This window comes from Trichoplax adhaerens, genomic scaffold (genome assembly GCF_000150275.1).
Source record: "Trichoplax adhaerens TRIADscaffold_21 genomic scaffold, whole genome shotgun sequence".
NCBI lineage: Eukaryota > Metazoa > Placozoa > Uniplacotomia > Trichoplacea > Trichoplacidae > Trichoplax > Trichoplax adhaerens.
The window spans coordinates 959,216-981,321 of record NW_002060962.1 but is presented as its reverse complement, the minus strand read 5'-3'; the positions used below and the strand labels follow the sequence as shown (position 1 = coordinate 981,321).

Sequence of the window (22,106 nt, the reverse complement as noted above, 5' to 3'; positions counted from 1 at the left end):
AATAAATACTATATTGTATAGCATAATTAAACCCTCAAACTAAATAAGAGCTAAATATAGTCATTCATGATCTTTTAAATCCACTTAACCATCTTATTGGCTTATTTTTTAAGTTTTTGACAAAGAATAAATTACATCATCTGATCTTGATTCCGTTGTATGTACTGCTTAATTTATAATTTCACAAACTTTCTCATTAAGAGTAAAATTGCAAGTGTGATATGCTGGCGAAGAAGCCAAAAGGCCTGACCTCGAAAAAGTATCGATGGAGAAGCTTCAGTGATATCTCCTTAAATTTACTTTAGATCGGGAAATAGTTATCATAAGCACTGCTTAGATACGGGGAAGCTTACATGTTACCTTCTTAAATTTACTTCAGATAAGGAAATGGTTATTTCAAGTACTGGGCAGTCACTGACGATTAGCAATAATTTTTAATTAGTTTCGAATGACATTGTATCCTAGTAGATTATGAAGGCTTAATTATTATAATCCATTCAAGACTTGACAAAACCAGACGGAGTTGTTTATCAAGATTTGACCGGATATATTGCGTTAATGACTGCTAATTAAAATGTCTGGCTAACTCATCAATGTAATTGGCGTCTGATTATATCAAATCTATAGTTGATGATGAGCAGCAATCATTGTCTCAAGCTATATTTTACTACGCATAATATAATATCCATTATAAAGTTTTCACTGTAAAACTTATTAAATTATTGATCCAGCGATCAAGGGTAAGATATACGAGCACTAGTAACCTGTTCAAACAACCGATATCAAGCAGCCTGATGACAATTTTACATCCAGGGCTGCTAGTCAATCGTTGGAAAGTATACTGCTAATTAGTTATTTGCTATGGACAAATTACGGGAAAATATGCCAACAAATTGATACTGTATCTTGTTTCGAAAACGATTTGGTCACGGCAAAGGACCTCGTCCCCTATTGTTCCTTCTTTTATCTTGCCAATCAACTTTTTAATAGAATGAGTAACGCTTTCCGCGATCCTGATATATAACGTTATAGAAAATAGATTTTAGCATTAGCACTTTACAAAAGTAAAAATAACCAGTTATTTATTAGGTATTATACTAATGTCAAACTTATTCTAATTAATAAGTAATAAATGAGTCTTTTAACATCATTCTATCGTAACCTATTGTATATGCATCATATTATCATGTCTAAAATTCTACATTGCCTTTTTACGTCATACTCAAAACGAAAATGGCTAGAATATTCTTTGTTGAATAATTGTAAAATTGTAAAAATATTATAAATCTGCCATCTTAACGGTAGTTTATAAATTGAATGATTGAGCTCATGTGTTTATTGGAATTGTCACATTCGCTTACATTAGATTTATTTAGAGCTTTACTATAATTTACGGTAAATAGTATAAAGGTTCTTCAATACAATATTTATTTGATCAGCTAATATGGATTAAATTAATTATCGACATTAGATATGAATTGATATTCAATGTAGCGTACTAAACGTTCAATTGGCTTATTCACCTTCAAAATGTGAAATCAGAAAGTAGAATTGCATTATTTCAAGATAAAGATTAGTAAGCAGAAATTAATTATTGATCAATCGTTTCATAAATATTGAATAGCTTACCCTTCGTATGCCGCCCTTCAAGATTATCGAATACAATGCATTAAGTTACAACATTTAAAATAATAGGCCAGGTATAGAAGACAACTGTGAAATTATGCCACATACAAAAGAGCTTTAGAATTCAGCTTCAGCGTATTCTATATCATTTCAGCTAATAATTTATGATCATTAATAATATTACTGGAATCGTTGACTAAGCTAAGCTTTCATTAGAAGCATCTCCATAGGTAATGTAGTTGAATAGACTTGCTTCCTAGATTTAATCAATTAATGAGAATATTATCAATTGTATGAAAATGACCAAAAAAATAAAATCTGTTGATGGACGATTCGATCTTTCATTGCTAAACCATTAATGAAACTTGGGCTGTTATTAGGCTCGATATTAGGTGCTGCTTAATTATTATTTGATAGCATGAAAAAAAACTGCCGGAAAAATAATTAGAGACATCCAGTAGATAGCACAATCATCATTATATGATTTATGAATTGTTTTTACGCAGTCAAGTCAAAATTAGTTATTAAACCAACTGTTTGCCTTTTAAGTCGATATAAGATAAAATGTAAACAAACTTATCCTCCTATTTCTGTCTCTTGGAATTCTATAACAACTTTTCAAATCCAAGATAAATATAGAAAGGTTGAGAAATTATTAATTGAAAAGAAAATGATCATTCTATCAAGAACTCTTCTAAGGTTGAATTTTTTTTTCATTTTCAATTTTTTGACTGAACATTCTTGGAATTAAATATTGACAGTAGATCATTTTTTTCATTTCTCTGAAGAATAACTATTTTAAGTCCTCAATGATGCGATATACTGTCTTTATTCTAAGCAGCCTATCGTTGAAAGTGTATAAAGGAGAAATATAATTATTATGAGTATCAATATGATTTATCCTTAGTGTGGCTAAATCATTAAATAGAGTTGAAAAAGAGGCTGTTTAGGCTATCACGTCTACCGCTTACCATCAATCAAGCGGGTAAAGCGTGCCGAGGTCATTTTTTCTCAAATACTAAACATTCAAACACTTGTCTCCAACGATTTTTGAGCTATGTCAAGCATGGAAAGAAAAATTTTGACTTTCAATTGCAAACTTTCAAAGAAGTTTTTACAATTTTGAATATTAAATTATTGCAAATTGATATCGTCGAATATTATTTCAATGGATAATGATTATAAAATTAGAATTGCCATTTTCATTGGCATGAATAGCTAGTGTCAATCACAACGAGTGGGCTGTAGTATTGCCATAGCAAAGAGACATAACCTTAAGTCATCCTTGACGTCATCATAGCATATGAAGCGTTTGTATGTGACTCCATCAAGAGTCAAGTGGAGTGAGTTGTCGCTTGTCAACTGCATTCAAGCTAGGACTAGTAAATTAACCTTCCGTATATTAGCCTGTATCATCCATAATAATAAGTCAGTTGATCCAAGCATAGGAGAAGGTTAATAGGAGTTGTTGACGTGATCCTAAATACTAAATTGAAACATTAAACTAATTATTGACTTAGTGGCTGTCATTGTAAATTTTATTTTTTATTTTTTTCAAAGCTTTTGGTGACCTTTTATGACTTGCTCAAATGGATGCTAGCAATCATTTCAACGAGCAACAAGAATACGAGAGGAATAGTAGTAGAAAAGTAATACCTTGTAGACGGTACAATAACTACTGTAGAATGAAAAATGAAAGAAAATTTAAATAAATAACGAGCTTTTCATTGCTTGTAATTTTTTTTTCATTGAAAGAATAAATTTTCCCACAATTTTATTGATTTCTCTTATTTTGTTTTCCATAGTATAAATCGTTATTATCAATTTGTTTGTTTTACTATTTTTATTCTCTACTTCATATTAAACATTATTCAAAAGGTTGAATTAGGGAGAAGGAATAAATGATAAAATATCAACGCAACGGATAGTTAATCTACGCGTACACAGGTCAAGAGCGTCATTGACTAACAAAAATTCCATTGGAGAGGCAAGCAAGAGGGATTTACAACTAAGGAAAAGATTATAGATCGCTCTTTGCAAAAGGTAACTATTTTCGTCTAGTTGAACTGCAGAAGTATTTTACCAATCATAAAAAAATTCTCAACTAGAAAATAACCATAACATAAACATAGAATTGAAATTTTAAATCCCTTCTTAATGGACTGCTACCTTATTATTGTCAAAGAACTCATTCTAGCTATAGATATCTTTTATATAGGCAAATTCAAAGAAAAAAATACACATGTTATAAAGAATCCAACCTAGTACATTTTCTATATAACTTATTGATATCTTATTCTATCTTTTACAAGACTATTTTGAAATTTGCGACCATTCTAGTATTACAATTCATTGATTTCTGATCTTCTCTATCCAATTATTAATCAATTTCAATTATTATGAACATAAAGTCTTACAGACTAATTATTGTAGTAATAATACTTCTTGATCTCTTTTAATTTCTATCTTTTCATATTTTGCCAAAAGCAGTAATCATTTATTCATTTCATTTAATTGATGATCCAACTAATTTCTTGCTATTTACTCGTTATTACTTTTTATTAATATTTTTTTTGCTCCATAATTTCTATTTCAGTAAGCATGTTATACCTTTTAATAGATCAATTCTAACCAACTGCTCATCCAAAACTCTTCAAAATCCTTTCTACGTCATCGACACCAGAGAACATATTAATTATCAACGAATCAATCTGAATAATATTGTACGTGTATATCAAAACGATACAAAAAAAACTCTCAACAAGAACAACTACAGTACCGAAAACTTCCATTAGTAATAAAAATTGAGGCTTATCTTTGGAAAACTACGCAACATCTTTATTATCACATAACTAAAAGTAACAAATTTCCAGTGTAAAACTTACGACTTGGTATTGCAAAGTACATCATTATCATTTACTATGTGTCTCACTTTATGAATCTTATTTCTCTTATTTGTTATTTACTACTGTTGTAAAAATTACTGTAACTATTTTGGATAATCAACTCTAATAACTAAAATTACTAATTAACTCCATCCGTAACAACATATAATAGTAATTTTGTTTCCCTTTTAGCGGTGCCCGCACGAGTAGAACTCATTACACCACACTCGTCAACTGTATTCATTTTGCACATCTCAACAAGCAAATAATATTCAATAATAACCTCAATATTGCCCTATCTGCGAGTCTTTCCTGCTTTTTATTCTGTATACCATTATTTTCTTGACGACAACGAAAAGTATTTTGTTCCAATATAATAAGTTGAGAATTGCATTCCACTAATACTGATTGTTTGGCTCTTTCACTCTAAAGCATATCCTAAAAAAACAACCTTTAAATACAAACAGTAGTGTCTTCGTTCACATTTCTTTGCAGCGTATTCAATTTAAATATCTAAATATTATCGCTGGTTGTATCGAAAGTTATATTAAAGCCTCGGTTCTGAATTGAAGCTTCGCTATACTTCGATTCTAACGATCAAGATGATGGTGGTTTCTGTAAAGCGTCAATATCTACGAACCTTGATCCTCTTAGCCATATTTGTAGCTTATTTATTAGGTGGATCAGCTATATTTCATGCAATTGAATCTAAGGATGAGGAAGAGAATATCAATAAAACTAAAGTCTTTACGCAGGAGCTACAACAACAGTTTAATTTAAGCGACGAAGAGTTTGCTTACCTGGTGACAACGATAAGGAGTAATCCTTATATTGGCAAAATGGATCGAAAATGGAATTTTACACAAGCGCTCTTCTTTTCAACAACTGTAGTAACAACTATAGGTAAGATATCTAATATATTTTTATTGATATTTAAGACGAATAGATTAGTTAAATTTAGAATTTCTTTTCTGCATTCTTTTAAAATTCCACAGAAAGTTTATCATAAATGCCCAGTTATTGAAACTCATTAGAGCTGCTACAATATAACTGAATTTTATCACCATCTACCTGATATTCTCATCTCGTATCTACAAAAATGCTATTTCACTAACATTATCATGATTGTAAAATGTACATTCATTATATTTTGTTACTTGGTCTTTTATTACCAATTTGGGCAAACGTCTATCTACGAGTGTACGAGTACGTATTCCTACGAAACACTAAAAAATGTATCCCAACCATTCTGATGTAGCCATAATTCTTTATTGTGCTTTAGTAAGACGTTCAACCGCAAGAGATTCAGTTCAGAAAATTAAAATTAATTTTTTGTAGTCTAATATTTTACTACCAGTAGTTAATCCTAATTTTCGTTCATGAAAATCGTATGACAGATTTGACATTATATTGCACAACATCATTCCAACGATATTATAATTATTGCTTTACAATATTTACTGCTTATCATCTTATCCGATAACCAAATAAGTTTGATTCTTTATGGGCTTCGGTTCTTAATACAGTTATTACATAGTTTAGTAACTTAATAGGCATTTCCGTGAATATAATCTGACTGTAGGCTCACTTGCTCGTAAATAAATTAACTTTTTATTTGCTTTTAAGATTCAGACCCAATATTGCAGAATTCTAAAATCTATCCGTCATAGAGCATACGTTTGTACTATATCAATACGCTATATTCAAATTAGTAAACCAGTACTTTTACAAACTTACCTTCACATGATTATAATTATAAAGAGCGAATAAACAACCTCATCATAAATAATAATCTGATCTAAACTATTCTCTCAGTACAATCAAGTCAATATCGTGTGCTCCATCAACCAATGGTATTAAAAAATTTGAATTATCTCCTTCAAATTTTCGACAAGTTGTTGTCATAACTATGTTGTATTTTATACTGACCTTGAAATAACGTAATGATGCGGAGTAAATTTCTGTCATGTTGTTAGTGAACCTAAATTCTGATCTGAATGTAATTCCACACTTTAATAAGCGTGACTTGATATGAATTACAATTGTCAGTTGAGAGTAGCAATCATAGTAGTTCCTAGCAAGTATACAGTACCGTAGCATTTGATCAAGTATGGCGATTATCACTGCTCGTATTCCTTGAATAAATTTCTTACATGGCGGAATGGCTATATTTTGGTGTATTCCGATGGAAGATACCTAAAATTTTATTAATTTACTAGGAGAGTCGATCCTAGTTAAGGCAGATGAATGATTTAGTAATTTGCGTAATACTATTACGCTTCTGCTTACTGATCTTGAATATTTTGTACCGATCGCTTCTACTTATTTCTAAAATGTAGTATGCTTCAACCTATTCTTGGCTAAAGTGTTACGTGTTCAGAGAAATTTACTAAATATTAATGCCGTAATATCCTGTAACTTTACAGTACATCACAGTTACAGTAGGCAAAATCTTAGCATTATAACAACATGCCAAAAAGCATATTCTCAACTACAGTCACTATATCAAGAATCTCATATAAAATATGTCCTCAATTCAACATTCATGTTGACACTTCATGTTGCTATTAAATGTAACAACTAAGGAGATTGGTAAAATACGGGTATACCAAACTCAAACCTCAAGATATCCACTACGATAAGATATATGCCTGCGATTGCCAAAAGTCTACATTACCAATAAAAATATTAAAGCGAAACTGCACACTATTATTTTTTTATGATAGATACTATTATGACCTAACAGTATAGATCAAGATCAGTTACTCATTTTGTAGTACCGTAGTTCAGAAAATCAATAGCGAAAGTATTATAGATTTAGCTTTCAATACCGTAGTCTATTGCTGTACTCGGTAGATGTATTATTAGAAGATTAGAAAGCGTAGATTTGAAATTACAATATTAAAATGGAACAAAGGCTCTTGTAAACAACATTGGGTAATTTTGATCATCTTACCGCCTTCCGTAAATTTTATTTTATTTTATGATGATTGGATGGTACATATTACGTGTATTGTTGGAAGATACGACTAACAAAACGGTTTCTTCGGCAGCTTATAATACCAATACTGCAAACAAACAGATTAAATAACCATTCATAGTAGTGCGTTAGATTTTATTAGCTGTGTACAATTCATGGCATAGGTAAATTGGTCCATGATAGCTAACATCTATTACAATTGTTATTAACCCTCTATCTTGAACTCTGTCAGCTATTTTACCATTTACAATTTCTCATTAAAAAATTACTTACTTAAATATCAAGAAAACAATAAGTGCCTTTACATAACCAGTATTATACCTTAATATTCCAACTTTTGCATAGCTGCACATTTCGCAAAACAAAATTTGATCATTCCTCAATATTTTTTTATTATAAATTGAAAAGTAGTTTAGGAAAGCAACAAATATTTTATTAGCTTAAGAACGGAGGGAGCTACCACAACAAATTTACAGATTCCATTAGATATACGCGTACATCTCAATATCTTACTCTATCTAATATTGGCATTCTTTTGTGTCAAAAAAATACGCTAAGCCTCCCCATTTTAAATAACGTACAGTCTCGGAGTTAAAAATATTTTCTCTTTGCAATTACCTACGAGACAAAATTGCACAAACTCCTGAATTAAATACAACAGCACAAAATTTGTTTGTTTTCGCCATTGAACTATGCAAATTACGAAACCAAAGACGAACATTTAAATATGCTGCAGGTCATGGAAAAATGAACGAATCGGATATATTCAATTTTACTACCTAAAAGCAAGCAGTAATAGCTAGCTTTATCGATATTTAAAAGCAATAATTTTCTTCGAAATTTTTTACTAAAACCCTCTATAACATTGCTTTGTTCGCTATCAAGTTTTATACTATATACTCTTAACAATAAGTAAAGATAAGGCAGATATCTACTGTACATAAATTTACTTATTGAGGATATTCTAAACTACTACTTTCGAAAAATATAAAATCGAAAAAGTCGAATTACCTGCGTTCTGGTGATAAAAACAACCGTTATCGTGTATAGAACTAGGTCACTTATTTTAATGAAGCTTGTCTCTTATTTTATTCTTACTGCACAATAATAGCGTGCAAAAAATTATATTCGTTCACCCGTGACTACGATTTCAATTGTTAAGAGATGTAGACGAAAATGGTTGATCAACGATGTAATATTATTATTAATTATTACATTTCATCGTTGCTATCTTAATATATTAAAGAATATTAAATCCTCCGTATCTATTAATTTTATGAACTAAAGATAATGCAATTATTTTTAGCTGAAGTAAAGTATATTTAATAGCCTACGTAATGTAATCATTCATTACTAGATCAAAACTCTCATTTAAAACTACTCCAGCATAGTAATAGGCAAATGGCGTCAATTTTAACTGTGTACAGTCAGGATTGACAAACAACTCTTGCGTAATACCAATACACGATTAGATGCATTATTGTAGTCGGACAAGATAAAATAAATGAACTATAGCTTGAAATCTATACAATGTAAACGGCCGGCAGATCTACCCGTGTTTCAAATTTGTTGGTAAATGGTTTTTCTCACTTTATGGCATAAAAATTCGATTCTACAAAACTTCATTTTGTAGTGCTCAGAAAATACCTAAAAGGTCATCGCAAATCGTAACATAGACAAAGTAGTCGGTCTTAAAATACGAATTGAAATATTTAAATCATTTCTGTGTTACCAATATTATGAAGTTCACACATTTACTACTAAAACGGAAATAACTGTCTAACTACCATGTTACGTTTGTAATTAAGTCATACGAATATTACCAAAGTCTGACTGATAGCTCTTAAGTTACGGTGTGCGAATTTTGCTAGTTTTTACAAGTTTTTTAACAAAATAATGCGTATATTGTCATTTTCTTCTAAAATTATATTCGTAATCGAAATAGCACTTTTAAAAACAAAAATATTAGATGCAATGTCAATTACAAAAACTTCTGACAAGTTTAACAAATGAAATTCAATCAATTAAGCTATTACCAACTATGAAGAGTTTATTGACATTGGATTTTAGTTATCCAGGTAGCATTGCACAATTCCACTTACCTACTGGCATTTATTTACAGAGCGCTTAACAAATATTTCATAATTCGTCTTTATACTAACCACAAAAGTCCAAATTAAGTTGCAGCAATTACCAAAATTGCATTGTTTTGACTTAAATATCTCTACTTTCCTCAAGATATGTAATATTCAAATATAACAATGCGTATAAATCGTGAAAGATTTTGAATTAATAGTGAGCATCAGTAATTTTGCGAGGTTCCCTCGCATAAATGATATTGATTAAAGAATGAAACCCTTCACTATGGTACCCTTTAGCTATTTATAATAGGCTAAAATATGATAGCTGAAAGATAAAACTAACAGTCTTAGATAACCTTATTTCAAAGATGTAATTAGTTAAATATAATTGCAAGTTTATATGGAAAGTTAACTATTGATAGATTATTTTTTCGTAATTTTATCTATCCGGTACGTGTTGAATGCTAACATCGAAAAAAATGAAGGAAAGATATTGAATAATTTCAATAGACTGTCATTTTCATTATTTAGTTCTCTAAAAAAATAAAACAGTTGAAAAGATTAATTCTGCTTAGGTACCCTGTTTAAAATTGATCTTAATGTAAATGCAGCCCACGCTACATTCCTTCTTTACGAATGAATATGTCTTATTCAGCTGATTTAATTGAGATGTAAAGTATCAAATTTGTATCATTATTCTATTGCATACGATAGCATAATATATTAAAAACTTATAACTGATTAAATTTCAGTTGATGTAATGATAGTTTAGCTTATATGTTTAAAGTAAACTGTAGTTATGATAAGTTTTATTTGTAGATTAAGATTTCAGGCAAAAGGGTAACTTTTCCCTTTCCACGTACGGGATTTGTTTATCATTTTATCGTTATTGAATGAATACCTAATCTGTTAGCTTAGACTACAATTTAGATAGCCCAAATATCGCATGAAATTTGGAAGGATCAAGAACAGTAGTTAATACACAGCTGTTTTTATATGTTTTCATCGTCGCTAGCTATTAAATAATTTCTATTATTAAAAAGCAACGATAGATCTTGATCAATAAATTATAGTGTTCGTATTAATGATTCAAAAGTTTGAACTTTTAAATTACAAGTGTAAAAAATCATTGACGAGAAGGGACGTCTAGAAATAAATAATACATAATATTTAAGCTTAATAATAAAAGCAGATAAATATTCTTTATAGCAAACTTAAAGACACAAATTATCAGATATGCTCGTTTCTAGCTAACTAAGATAAAGGCCATTAATATAAATTAAACAAGGCGATAGTTGAAAATATTTTGACATATATTCGAAAAAGGCTGACCGCTATGTTCATTGGGATCTCAACAAAATAAACTTTTTACTTCTCTATTGATGCAACAGAATGTTTAAGTTTTGTTCAGTTATTTATTCGATAGTAAAATATCATACAATTATCTTCTTTACAATCGAAATTAATATTTCTTGACTCGTGATACGTTTATTAAATTATGATATTAGGTCAGGGTCTAAATCATGCTCGATCAAAGAAGCTTTATTTACTTTAAGAATTATAGAGCCAATAACATCTGTTAGTATCCTATTTTCGAAATTTTTCCATAGTAACCATAAGAAACAGTTGCAGAATTCAAGGAAATAAATCAGTAGCTTAGCATCTCACTCCTATTTATGTCATTTGAAATTTTGATCGCAGTCGTGCGGGACTCAATAATATAATAATGAAAATTCATAATAATTATATATGACATTTGCACATTGATGTTTAACGGAAATGATAATTTAATTGTGTCTCCACTATATCATCATTCAGAATTAAATTTTTATTCTTTCATGGGACTTAAATAACCTGGCAAGAAAAATGTTTTGAAATATTCCTATCGCGAGAAATTTTTTATTCATAAGAGATAAAATTTACTCACTAAAAGGATATTTCTTTAAAAATCGCTTTTAATTTAAGCCAAGCTTGCGAATATCGATCCTACTCTGATACAGATAAATTAAATACCGCACAAATTTTCTACGCTAATGCTCATTTCTGATAAGATATGAATGCGGAATAAGTACATCAATTTATTTCAAATTTTAGTCAAAAAGGCTTAATAAAATTAAATTATATGTCAAAATACCATTAAGTAGCAATCAAAATTTGAAGGTTAGATTTGTAGCCATAAAAGTCGATTATAATATACTGACAACATGATAATTAAATGTATCATAAATACTTACTTATCGTTTATTACTTTTCATATGCTGATTAGAATCCTAATGTAGCTTATCTGATTTAATAGCAAATTTTTTTTCTTCTACGCATTTATGGATTAATATATTTCTTATCTAAATGTTAGGTTATGGAGTCTTAGCACCATCTACTGAAGCCGGGAAGGGTATTTGTATAATTTATGCATTATTTGGAATACCAATTACAATTTTGTTGTATCAGTCAGTTGGTGATATAATCAATGCCTTCTTTGCCTATCTAATTCGTTCCTTTAAAAAGACAATGGGCAAAGTTCCGAGAGTGCGAAACTTAGAACTAGGTATTTTCGATGGTTTGCTAACAATGACATTTTTCAGTGGAGGAGCTGCTACATTTGCCTTCCTGGAAAGTTGGTCGTACTTAGACGGCTTTTATTACTGCTTTATTACGTTATCTACGATTGGATTTGGTGACTATGTCGCCTTACAAAAGCACAATCATCATATGAACCATTCGGCTTATTTAGGGTTATGCATCATCTTCATTATGTTAGGCTTGGCTGTAGTCTCTTCAGGCCTTAACTTATTTATCCGCTTTACTATGGAAATAACCACTACTGACCAAACCAAAAAGGAGATCGATAAAACAGCATTAAAAATGGTTAAAGATTTAAGCCACGATGGAACACAAACTAGACAATCTAGCATCAAAACTAATACTACTATAGTTCATGACATATCTGAAAATAATTCAATAGGTACACCGCCGCTAGAGAATAAGTGCGATAAAAAAAAATTAAGTCGCGCTTCTGATCCTGCGGACATTTTATTAAATCGTACTCAGAGTGAAAATAATATTCATCGACGAGATGTTGATGATGAAAACAACAAGAATACAATCTATAGTAATAACTGTGCTCCAAAAAGAGTACGCATAGCTGATACTGATATTACATTTAAGGCAGAAGTCTCTACAGTAACTGATGGTGAACAAAATTACCAACAGTATCACTTCTAATAATGACATTACAATTTAATAAAATTTGCACAATACTGTATAGATGACTCTACGTAAAATTTTTTTTAGAATTATGATGAAGAATAAAAGATGTTTATCATAGATTATAATTTTCTCTCGGTTATAAATCTTAAGATTAAAAATTTATCATAATGATGGTTAAACTTTGTAAAGACAGGATTATAATATTCAGATATTATTAGTTTCATGCGATGATATCGTTGCGATAGAGTCTAAGCCAAATAACTAGCGTTGGTTCTTAATTTCATACCAATTAAAGCATACGCGTATGTGATGTTGAGCTATCTTATGCGGACTTGTCTCAGTAGCATAGCATTTCTTACTATTGAATATATCGATAGTTCTTATTTCGGTTATTGCTGCTTTCGATTTATGCGATGATTGCGTAATATTGCACTATGCTTTCTTGCTTTATTATAAAGATCTATGTTAATTGAGAGCTCTTAACTGCCAAACCATACCTTAATAGTGTAATGGAAGAAAAGAATTACAATATCTTCCAACCAGTATATATCTATGCTTGAAGAGAGTACTTGATAAGTAAAATTATTTTAACAGAAAATACCAAAGTATTAATAATTAATTAAATACATGCATTAGTACTAATCTAACGATAGGCTCTTTACCTATTTTTTTAATAATTTTCATAGTTTCTTACAATGTAGAGGAAATATAGAAGCTCATAGTGTAAAATTGTAATAAATATTATATAAGTATTATGAATTTCATTCTGAAAGTTTACTTATGCTTAGTCACTGCTGTCTATAAACTGTTATTCTTCAGATTAAACTTTTACAAACGAAGCAGCTATATGAATATCTTTACGATGGTCTTTGTAAATTTCATATCTTTATAATAATAATAAATTACTAATTAAAATTTAATAGAAAATTTGCATTAATTTTTAAGATATTACGGCTATATAGCTACAGCTATTACATATATATTCTTTATTAGCTCAATCACAGAAGTATACCTTAATTTTTTTGTCTTTCGCCTCTCTCTATGTATATAATACTTCGAGTATGACCATATCGGTGTATGAAGTTGTTGTAATAGTTAGTGATAACGTATGTTCGTTATTCTTCATTAAATCGTAATTTAAAATGCTTTAAATTTAAAATTGTAAACTTGAATAAAGATTCTCCATAATTGCAAAAATTGGAAGCGCTCGAAAACTTTACATGGGAATAAATTAGATATCCGATTATCACGATAGAAGTTATGATACAAAGAGATAATGTGAAATGGGGGTACTGTACCTTTGTCGATGCAGTAAACCATTTCGCAATTTAATATTAAGTAGAATTGCACTTCAGATATTAGTCTCTGTACTGATATAATCGGTAGAGCACTACCTTTTATCCTACAGACAACTTTATGATTAGCGTGTACACTATGTTACTGTACTGTTGACTTTTTTTAGCTCAATTTACGCAGTTTAGTACTACTCATCCAATCGACTACGTAATTTCACGTTTAATTTTAAACAATCTCATTTATAGTATCGAGATTATTTTTAATCACTAGATATATAAATTAATAACTATTTTTAATAATAACATCTCAACAACACCCTGAAAAATCTATTAATAAAAAATGTATATTAATTAATATTCTGCAACAATCATAATAGTTATCACATATTCATAATTACTAATATATCTATGTACAGAAGATTTTTTAATAATAACTTAATTACTTAATAAGTTTTATATTTTGAGTTCGCTATCGTCACACCAATAAAAATATGGAATATTTATAGGCTAAAATGCTATAGTCAAGGAAGCCTACGGGTACTAGAGAACAACATAAGCATTTATAGGTAGCGATGCAGTAAATTTGCGTTTAAATGAAAACAATTTTAACCGTAGCCGAAGTCAGTAGCTAAAAGTTATAGGTCAATTATTTGTAACTGTAGTTCTTTCAATGTTGCACCAGTTCTAAGTGCAATTATTAGATATAAATTGAATTTTTAATCAATATTCAGATAAAATGAATTTATCTCTCGTAAGCAATAAATCCGATGATACTATTTACTGATAGCTAAATAGATATTAAACCCTTATAATTTCCCTCACCAGAGTTAAATTAAGCAAAGATAATCGACTACATACCGTGTATGTTTTAGTAATAATATTTGCTTAGAACGTAGTATTTCCTATTTACAGCTAGTAAAGCATTTAAGCAGCTGTTCTTTTGTAATAGATAATAAACCCTTATTACTAGTACCAAATTGCATTATCGCCTATTAGAGTAAAAAATAAGAAGCTGCATATAATGTTCTATCATTTCTTAATAGAGATAAGTGTAATTATTTACAGATTAAATGAATAATATTAATAATTTAGCTCATCATGAAGGCTGCTTTACTTATCACAAATGTAAATTTGTTTCGAGCTGCCATTGTTCGTATTGCATTTAGAAGCTAGCGTAGCCTAACTATGATCTTCTGTAAGCTATGGGATAGGGTTGATAGTGTAAATACTTGAATTATATAAAATACTCACACTCAATATCTTCACTGACTGTTATAACTATAATTAAAATTAATGTTTCTTATAATATACTTTCTAGCTATTAAGCAGCAAAACGAAAGGTAGTAAACATTAATGCTTACCTTTAATGATGGCCTTCTAAGGTGCCGAGTTACCCACGCTTCTACGCAAAAAATGATTTTCGTGTTCGGTAGTCTGAGAGTACGGTAAGGACCCTAAGCTAATCCACTTTATCACATCAATACTACTGAAAGTCATTATTTGCAGCTTACTAATCATGATGATCTCATTGCTAGCTTGTTTAATTCATGTATATAACCTCCAATTATATCCTTTATATATTAATGGATGCTATCATAAATTTCAAAGTGCTTAACATAATCCCAGACTATTTTTGATGATATGTTAACAAATTAATATCTTGACATGTTAACTCGCTCGTTAGACATCAAGAGACAATACTGTTTTGAATTTTGAAATATTAAAATCTTAAAAATTATGACAAGTTGGCAATAAATCATGATCTTTTATTTTTAAATAGTATACGAAGTAAAACTGCAAGGATTATTCGTATCATATTTTAACTAATTAGTAAGTCAATTACTAGTTAGAATGCTGCTCGACATAAGTGATTGTATTTCAAAAATATTATCATCAATTGATACTGATCTGTGTATGTTATGACATTTTTATCAGCATTCATAAGCAGGGGACAGATTAAGTAATAATTTCGACTTTTGTAAATTATTACGATTACATAGGATAGTGTTACTTGCTATTATTATGTAGAATAGTAATGGCCTTTCCGATGCAGTTTACGACTAATAAATCAATTAATCTATACCACTATCCAAAGGAAACAGCAGGAAGTACAACCGGTAGCTGGAAAATAAAATAGCTGCAACTACTGATTCACATTAAGGAATCATACTAGAATCTTAATCTATATTTTAAGGGTTCTAAAAGTATCTACTAGTATTTTAGCAGATGCGTAAGAAATTAGAAGGACCTTAATTACTATTAGATGCTATTGAACTATGCTGCAATTTTTGTTTTCCAATTTTTGAATTAACAGGTGAATCTTAGTAACTTTGAGACGTTACATCTTGATTACAACGAACATTTACCCCTACTCAAGAAAATTCTCAATAATTTATTTTATTGGAATTCCGAAACATTCATCAGCCGTGTATACTTAAACTTTGTAGTTAAACTTTTTAACTATCATACCAATAAATTTTAGATAATAACTGCAGCAATGCTAACGCTAAAATATAAAACGTAATGCTTACGTTATATCTACACGTAAACAAATTTTCCGGGAGTTTACGCAATATAATGTCTATTTCTATATATATTTGTCTTCGAACAAGATATTTGATTAACGTATTCTTTTAATATTTTTAATTTAGCGGTTTATAAATTCAGCATGAATATTGAATAGATTAAGGATAAAATCGAAATATTTTCGGATTATATCGTATTAAAGCTATTAAATATACAAGATCATATGCATAATAAATTTACTTCCAAAGCCAAATTTCATCTAATAAATGAAATTTAACGCGTAATTGAAATTTCGCGTCACTTACTTAATTTAATTAGCGTCTCATATGTGATAGGGAAAGGCTATTTGCTAAATCATTAAAATTATATCAAAACAATTTTGTCTTGATTTATTTTTTATCTAGCTATAAAGACTACTCTTTACTGTTATTATTAGTAATAATTTGTAATATCTTAAATTTACTAGTCGCCATTGCTGCATAACTGTAATATTATTCAACATTTAATAGAGTTATTGCAAAAAATGAATAGCGTATCCATGTACCGTAGTAATTAAGTCTTCTATTTATTGGATAAAAATTTGCAAGCAATTTATCTACATTATCATATTCTTAGTCTAATACAGATAATTCCATATGACAAATTATCCAAACAATATTTTAAAAAGCATGAAATTGTTGCTGTGCATTATTTTCATCCTCTTGATTATCTTGTTCTTCTTCAATATGAACATCTGTATGTGATGTTACGTTAGTCGAATCGCTTAATTGATGCCCTAGACTACTTGATAAAGTAGACAATGAATCATGATGTTGACTACTTTTATTTTCTTCAGTACGCTTAGTTGCTACTTTGTTGAATTTGGTTAATTTTCCTGCCTTGTCTAAAAGATTCTTATCGCTTGTGTAGGTAGAGTTATCAGAGACATTATACCTTTGATTCGATCCAGTATTAACAGATTGGACGGAATGCTTAACCATAAAATTCATGGTTGATTGTTGTACCATTTTTTGATTATTCCTTTCTGGCCTGAAGTAAATGATATAGATTTTTGGAGTAAATATACAGCATAGAATGGCGGTATTGGTTGAAATAACTGCCAAACAGGAAGCAGTATTACGGTAGAGACCTTTTGTACCAGCGTAAGCAGGTACAAATGCCGCCCACGATAAGATTATAGTAATCATTGCAAATGAAATAAATTTAGCTTCATTAAAATTTTGAGGTAATTTTCTTGCACGAAAGGCTAAATATAGGCAAGCCGCCATTATAATGAGGATATAAATGACCGTAATTAAAGTATAAGTGGACAAGACCATAGAGCACTCGTGATAGATAGCAATATCGGTATAATCATATTGAGCACGTGGTGGTTGAATAGCAAACCAGACGGCCATAAAAATAATCACTGTACCCGTTAAAGAAAAAATAATTGAAAGTTGAATAATATTCGCTTTAATAATTCTACTGCGTGAAACTATTTTACTATTGGTCATGACATTACTAAATATGCTAACGATTCGATAAGTTTTAACTAATAACAAAGATAATAATAACGTACAGAGTGTTCCAAATGTAAAAGTCTGTGCCATGCACAATATATCCGTTGGTTCACCCATAAAGAATAATGGAACGCTGTAATTCATAATAACTGCAATTAATTGAGCTAAGCTATGCGAGAAATGAGCACTTTTAATCACAGGTGTTTTACGATATCGAATGAAAACGGCGATATAGAAGATTGCAATAACCGCACCAGAAATCGATAACCCAATAATGATGATTGCCGGTAGTTGGCTAAAATGAAGATAGACTATGGGTAAGGGAATACAACCTGTTGCATTTGAATTAGGCACTAGGCCTAATGGGCATGGATGGCAGGATAACGAATTCGTAGTATTGGTAAATCCAATTCTTTTACACGGTAGACATATACCACAACAAGGTGACCATGGATAGAAAGAAATTCGTGTACCGGGCGGACAATCATTCATACAACGTGAAGATGGTATATCGCTACCATATTTCCAAATAATTTTATTCGATAATTGTGTAATCATAACTTCATCTGTTTGCTGATTAACTGACCATAAAGCCACAGGCTTAAAATGATAAAAATCATCATATAAGTTTAAGGCGGAAATACTATATCGTTCAGGTCCATCACCTGTGGGACTGAAACGAAATTGTCCCAAGATACTTGTAAATTGGACATTTTTAAGATAGATCATGAGTTCTTCTGTTACAATCAAATCCACCGTCTGAGCTGTAATATTAGGGCATCGCCCATTAGCTAGTAATCCCTTGCCTTCCTGACAAGTTAACATATTATGAATTGCTGCTGCAACGGCTGAAATAGCATTAACAACAGTTAAATCGCGAACAAAGAACTCTTCATAGGGTATAGGTTCTCGTTTAGATTCTCTCGAATCACATAAATGCTCAAATTTGATAAATTCGGATAATGTATGTTGATGTGGTATAGACGGTGCTTGTAAACAATTCGTAGTAAAAAATTGTTTAATCCATGGATTATTGTGATATAATGATAGATTAGCTACGGGATAAGATACATTCTGCCGCGTTAAATCGACCTGATAAGGATCACCAGTTACTAACATACCTTGAAACAACTGTTTGCCGTAAGGTGGGCGAAAAAACGACTTATCCACTGTTGTTTCCGATGTTAAATAGATTCGATCAGTCACATTTTGCTGCCAAAGTTCTTGCATTAAAGCTGTATTATCCCATTTTTGTGTAAATAATACAATTACTGTGGCATTATACGCAGTCTTTAATTTTTTTACGATCGCTTTTGCACTTGCTTGACGATTGATACTGGAAACAATCTCTTCGACGGCAAAACAAACAGGGCTATTAACCATGTATTTTCTAAATGATGCTAAAGCTGAAGTTCCATAAGTATCTGATGATGCTACCACGGCAATGTAGGACCATTTATAAAATTTAATAATATCGGCAAGAGCGCGAGCTTGCAATAGATCGGATGGGACTGTACGTAGGAAATAAGGATAAATATTTTTATCGTTGAATATTGTACTCGTCGAGGCATAACTAATTTGAGGTATGTGATAAGAGCCTAAGATGTTGGCGACAGCTTGGGATCGACTTGATGATGCGGCACCAATCACACAACTAACACGATTTTTTCCTTTTTCTTTCTCCACCGTTTGACAGCGTTGACGATTATATCGGAGTAGATGGTTTTCTTCATCAATCACAAATTGGACAGTTGCATGAGTGACACGACTTAAACTGTTACAGTCATCAATAATCCGATATCCAAGGGAAACATTAGGTAGGATGGTGTTGTCTTGGTTTATGGCATTGATAGTTTCCTGCATTGATATGGCCCTCAGTAAATCGTGTAAACTCAATTTACCACAATGGCTTAAATGAACTGGTAACTCATCAATGTTATGGATCGAAAATAATCCACCTAGGACAATATCACCATTTTGAATAATTGATTCGACAGTTGTGTTAGTCGAGCGGTCATATTCAACTGTAAAGCTGCAATATACGAGTAAAAGAAAATACTGTGATAAAGTTACCAAACCGATTAAAAGTTGAAATCTGCGCTGATGGCTATACATGATTGAAGATAATCATATCATTCTCTATCTAACCATAAATAATAACCACATCCGGTAATAAAAATATGCACAAAAATAATAAAACTTAGACGATTAAAGAAGAAAATGAAATGAATTGGCTCTCTTTTCCCTAAGTTCGCAAAAATGACCTTGTCCCTTTCAGCACTTGCGGATATCTACTGTGATATTGACTAAAAGTACAGCACTCAAGAAAAGGTTGATTTAGTATGAGAGAATTGGATATAGCCTTTAAAGAATTGTATCCCTAACCTTGACCTATAATATCATTCTCAGGGTTAAGTCAGCGAAAAATAAAATCATCAATGGCTGTTATAGTGTCGCTATCAAGTACTAATCTGCAACGGATACAACTCCGGACACTTTATTCATTACGTTCTCTAAATCTATTTACCTAGGATGGTGGAAAGATAATTTTTATTTCAATCTATTATTGTCAACAATGATGAATCAATAAATAACAAACTTATTAATATTCAACTTCATTAATACAGTATATTGTATTAGCTAATTACATGACATGATTAAGCGTCTTGATATAAATTACTGATATTAGATTACATTGCTGACGATGACTAATAGTATGCAACTGACGTAACTATTCAATTTTAATAATATTTATCACATGTTAAGTAGTATTCAACGAGTTACCTGAACTATAATGCTTCTCTAACAATGATGAAGACTTGAAATTTAGTCATCTTTCGTAGTTTAGTCAATTTAGATCATAATGAATAATGTAGTTAACTCATTCCTAACTTTATTATTAATATACCTTCGATGTTTACCCTATCGTGAGCTATAAGCAGTTCGTTGTCATCAATGAGTCAATGAGTGCAAATATCAATCTTAGGCAGTAAAATTAATCTAAAAGCGGATGAGAATTGAAAGAGGTCATCGAAATGGTTTTATATTGTTCAATCTTATTTTTTCACAGTTATCGTGACGTACAACGGTCTAAAGTAATCAAATTGAATATTCATGACACTATTAGTTACTTAGCATTGAAGTCATAAAATCATCAACATCAAGATCCGCCCTGATTTAAGTAATCCAGAGATATTACGTAAAAAATCTATTAATTCCTTTAAGATATTTATGGGTTATATGATTTATTTCTTAATTCTTCATCACTTCACATAAAGCATTAATGGTATCTATCATATGCTAAAATAAGCTGTTGCAAATAATTACAGGGCTGGAAAATATCTTGATAGCTTATAATTTATCTTACCTTATATTGGAGTGTATAAGCTAGAAATTAATACACATAATCGTTACCGAACATGCTAGCTCCGGTAATGTTTTGGTAGAAGATTCTGATTTTTAAAGCGATGACATAAATTATCATTTTAAAATCAGTGTCTGTTATAGTAGAGCATCACACTGGCTAATACAATTACAACACAATAAAATATAGCACACTTTAGTTAATTAATGTTGCAATTACTATTAGCACAAAATCTGGTATGAAAATTTCTATGTTACTGTATAACATCTCAAAGTCATGCATGCCTTTAAAGTGACTAATATAGGTAGCACTGTTAATGGATAAATCTGATTTTCCGGAACAGTCATTATTCATGCCTGCATCTGCTATAACTTGCCACCATAACATAAGTATTATCGATACTATTAGCTTTCAGAAACAGGATTGCGCCCTTACCTTCGTGCAGTAAGGTTTGTAATGAATAATAATTATTTAATAGCATAATAATAATTACTAGCATTTATTAGACAATGGTTAATTTCATAACGACATATATCTATACAAAATACATACGAGAATAAGACGATAAATAAACTGTTTGCGCAGTAAGAAACCTTCAATCTCGATCCCGAGACATTTCTTCAATTAGTCAATAAAGCAA

The 22,106-nt window shown here is 30.4% G+C and overlaps 1 protein-coding gene across 1 annotated transcript; it reads left to right on the top strand.

The window, feature by feature from the left end:
- Positions 1–5,113: 5,113 nt before the first annotated feature.
- Positions 5,114–21,850, top strand: TRIADDRAFT_51003 (uncharacterized protein; the record flags this gene model as incomplete). The annotated part of the gene is made up of 4 exons (XM_002117126.1): positions 5,114–5,414; positions 11,926–12,437; positions 20,792–20,816; positions 21,810–21,850. The coding sequence occupies 4 exons, from the start codon at positions 5,114–5,116 to the stop codon at positions 21,848–21,850; spliced, it is 879 nt and encodes a 292-aa protein (XP_002117162.1).
- Between the last annotated feature and the right edge of the window lie 256 nt (positions 21,851–22,106).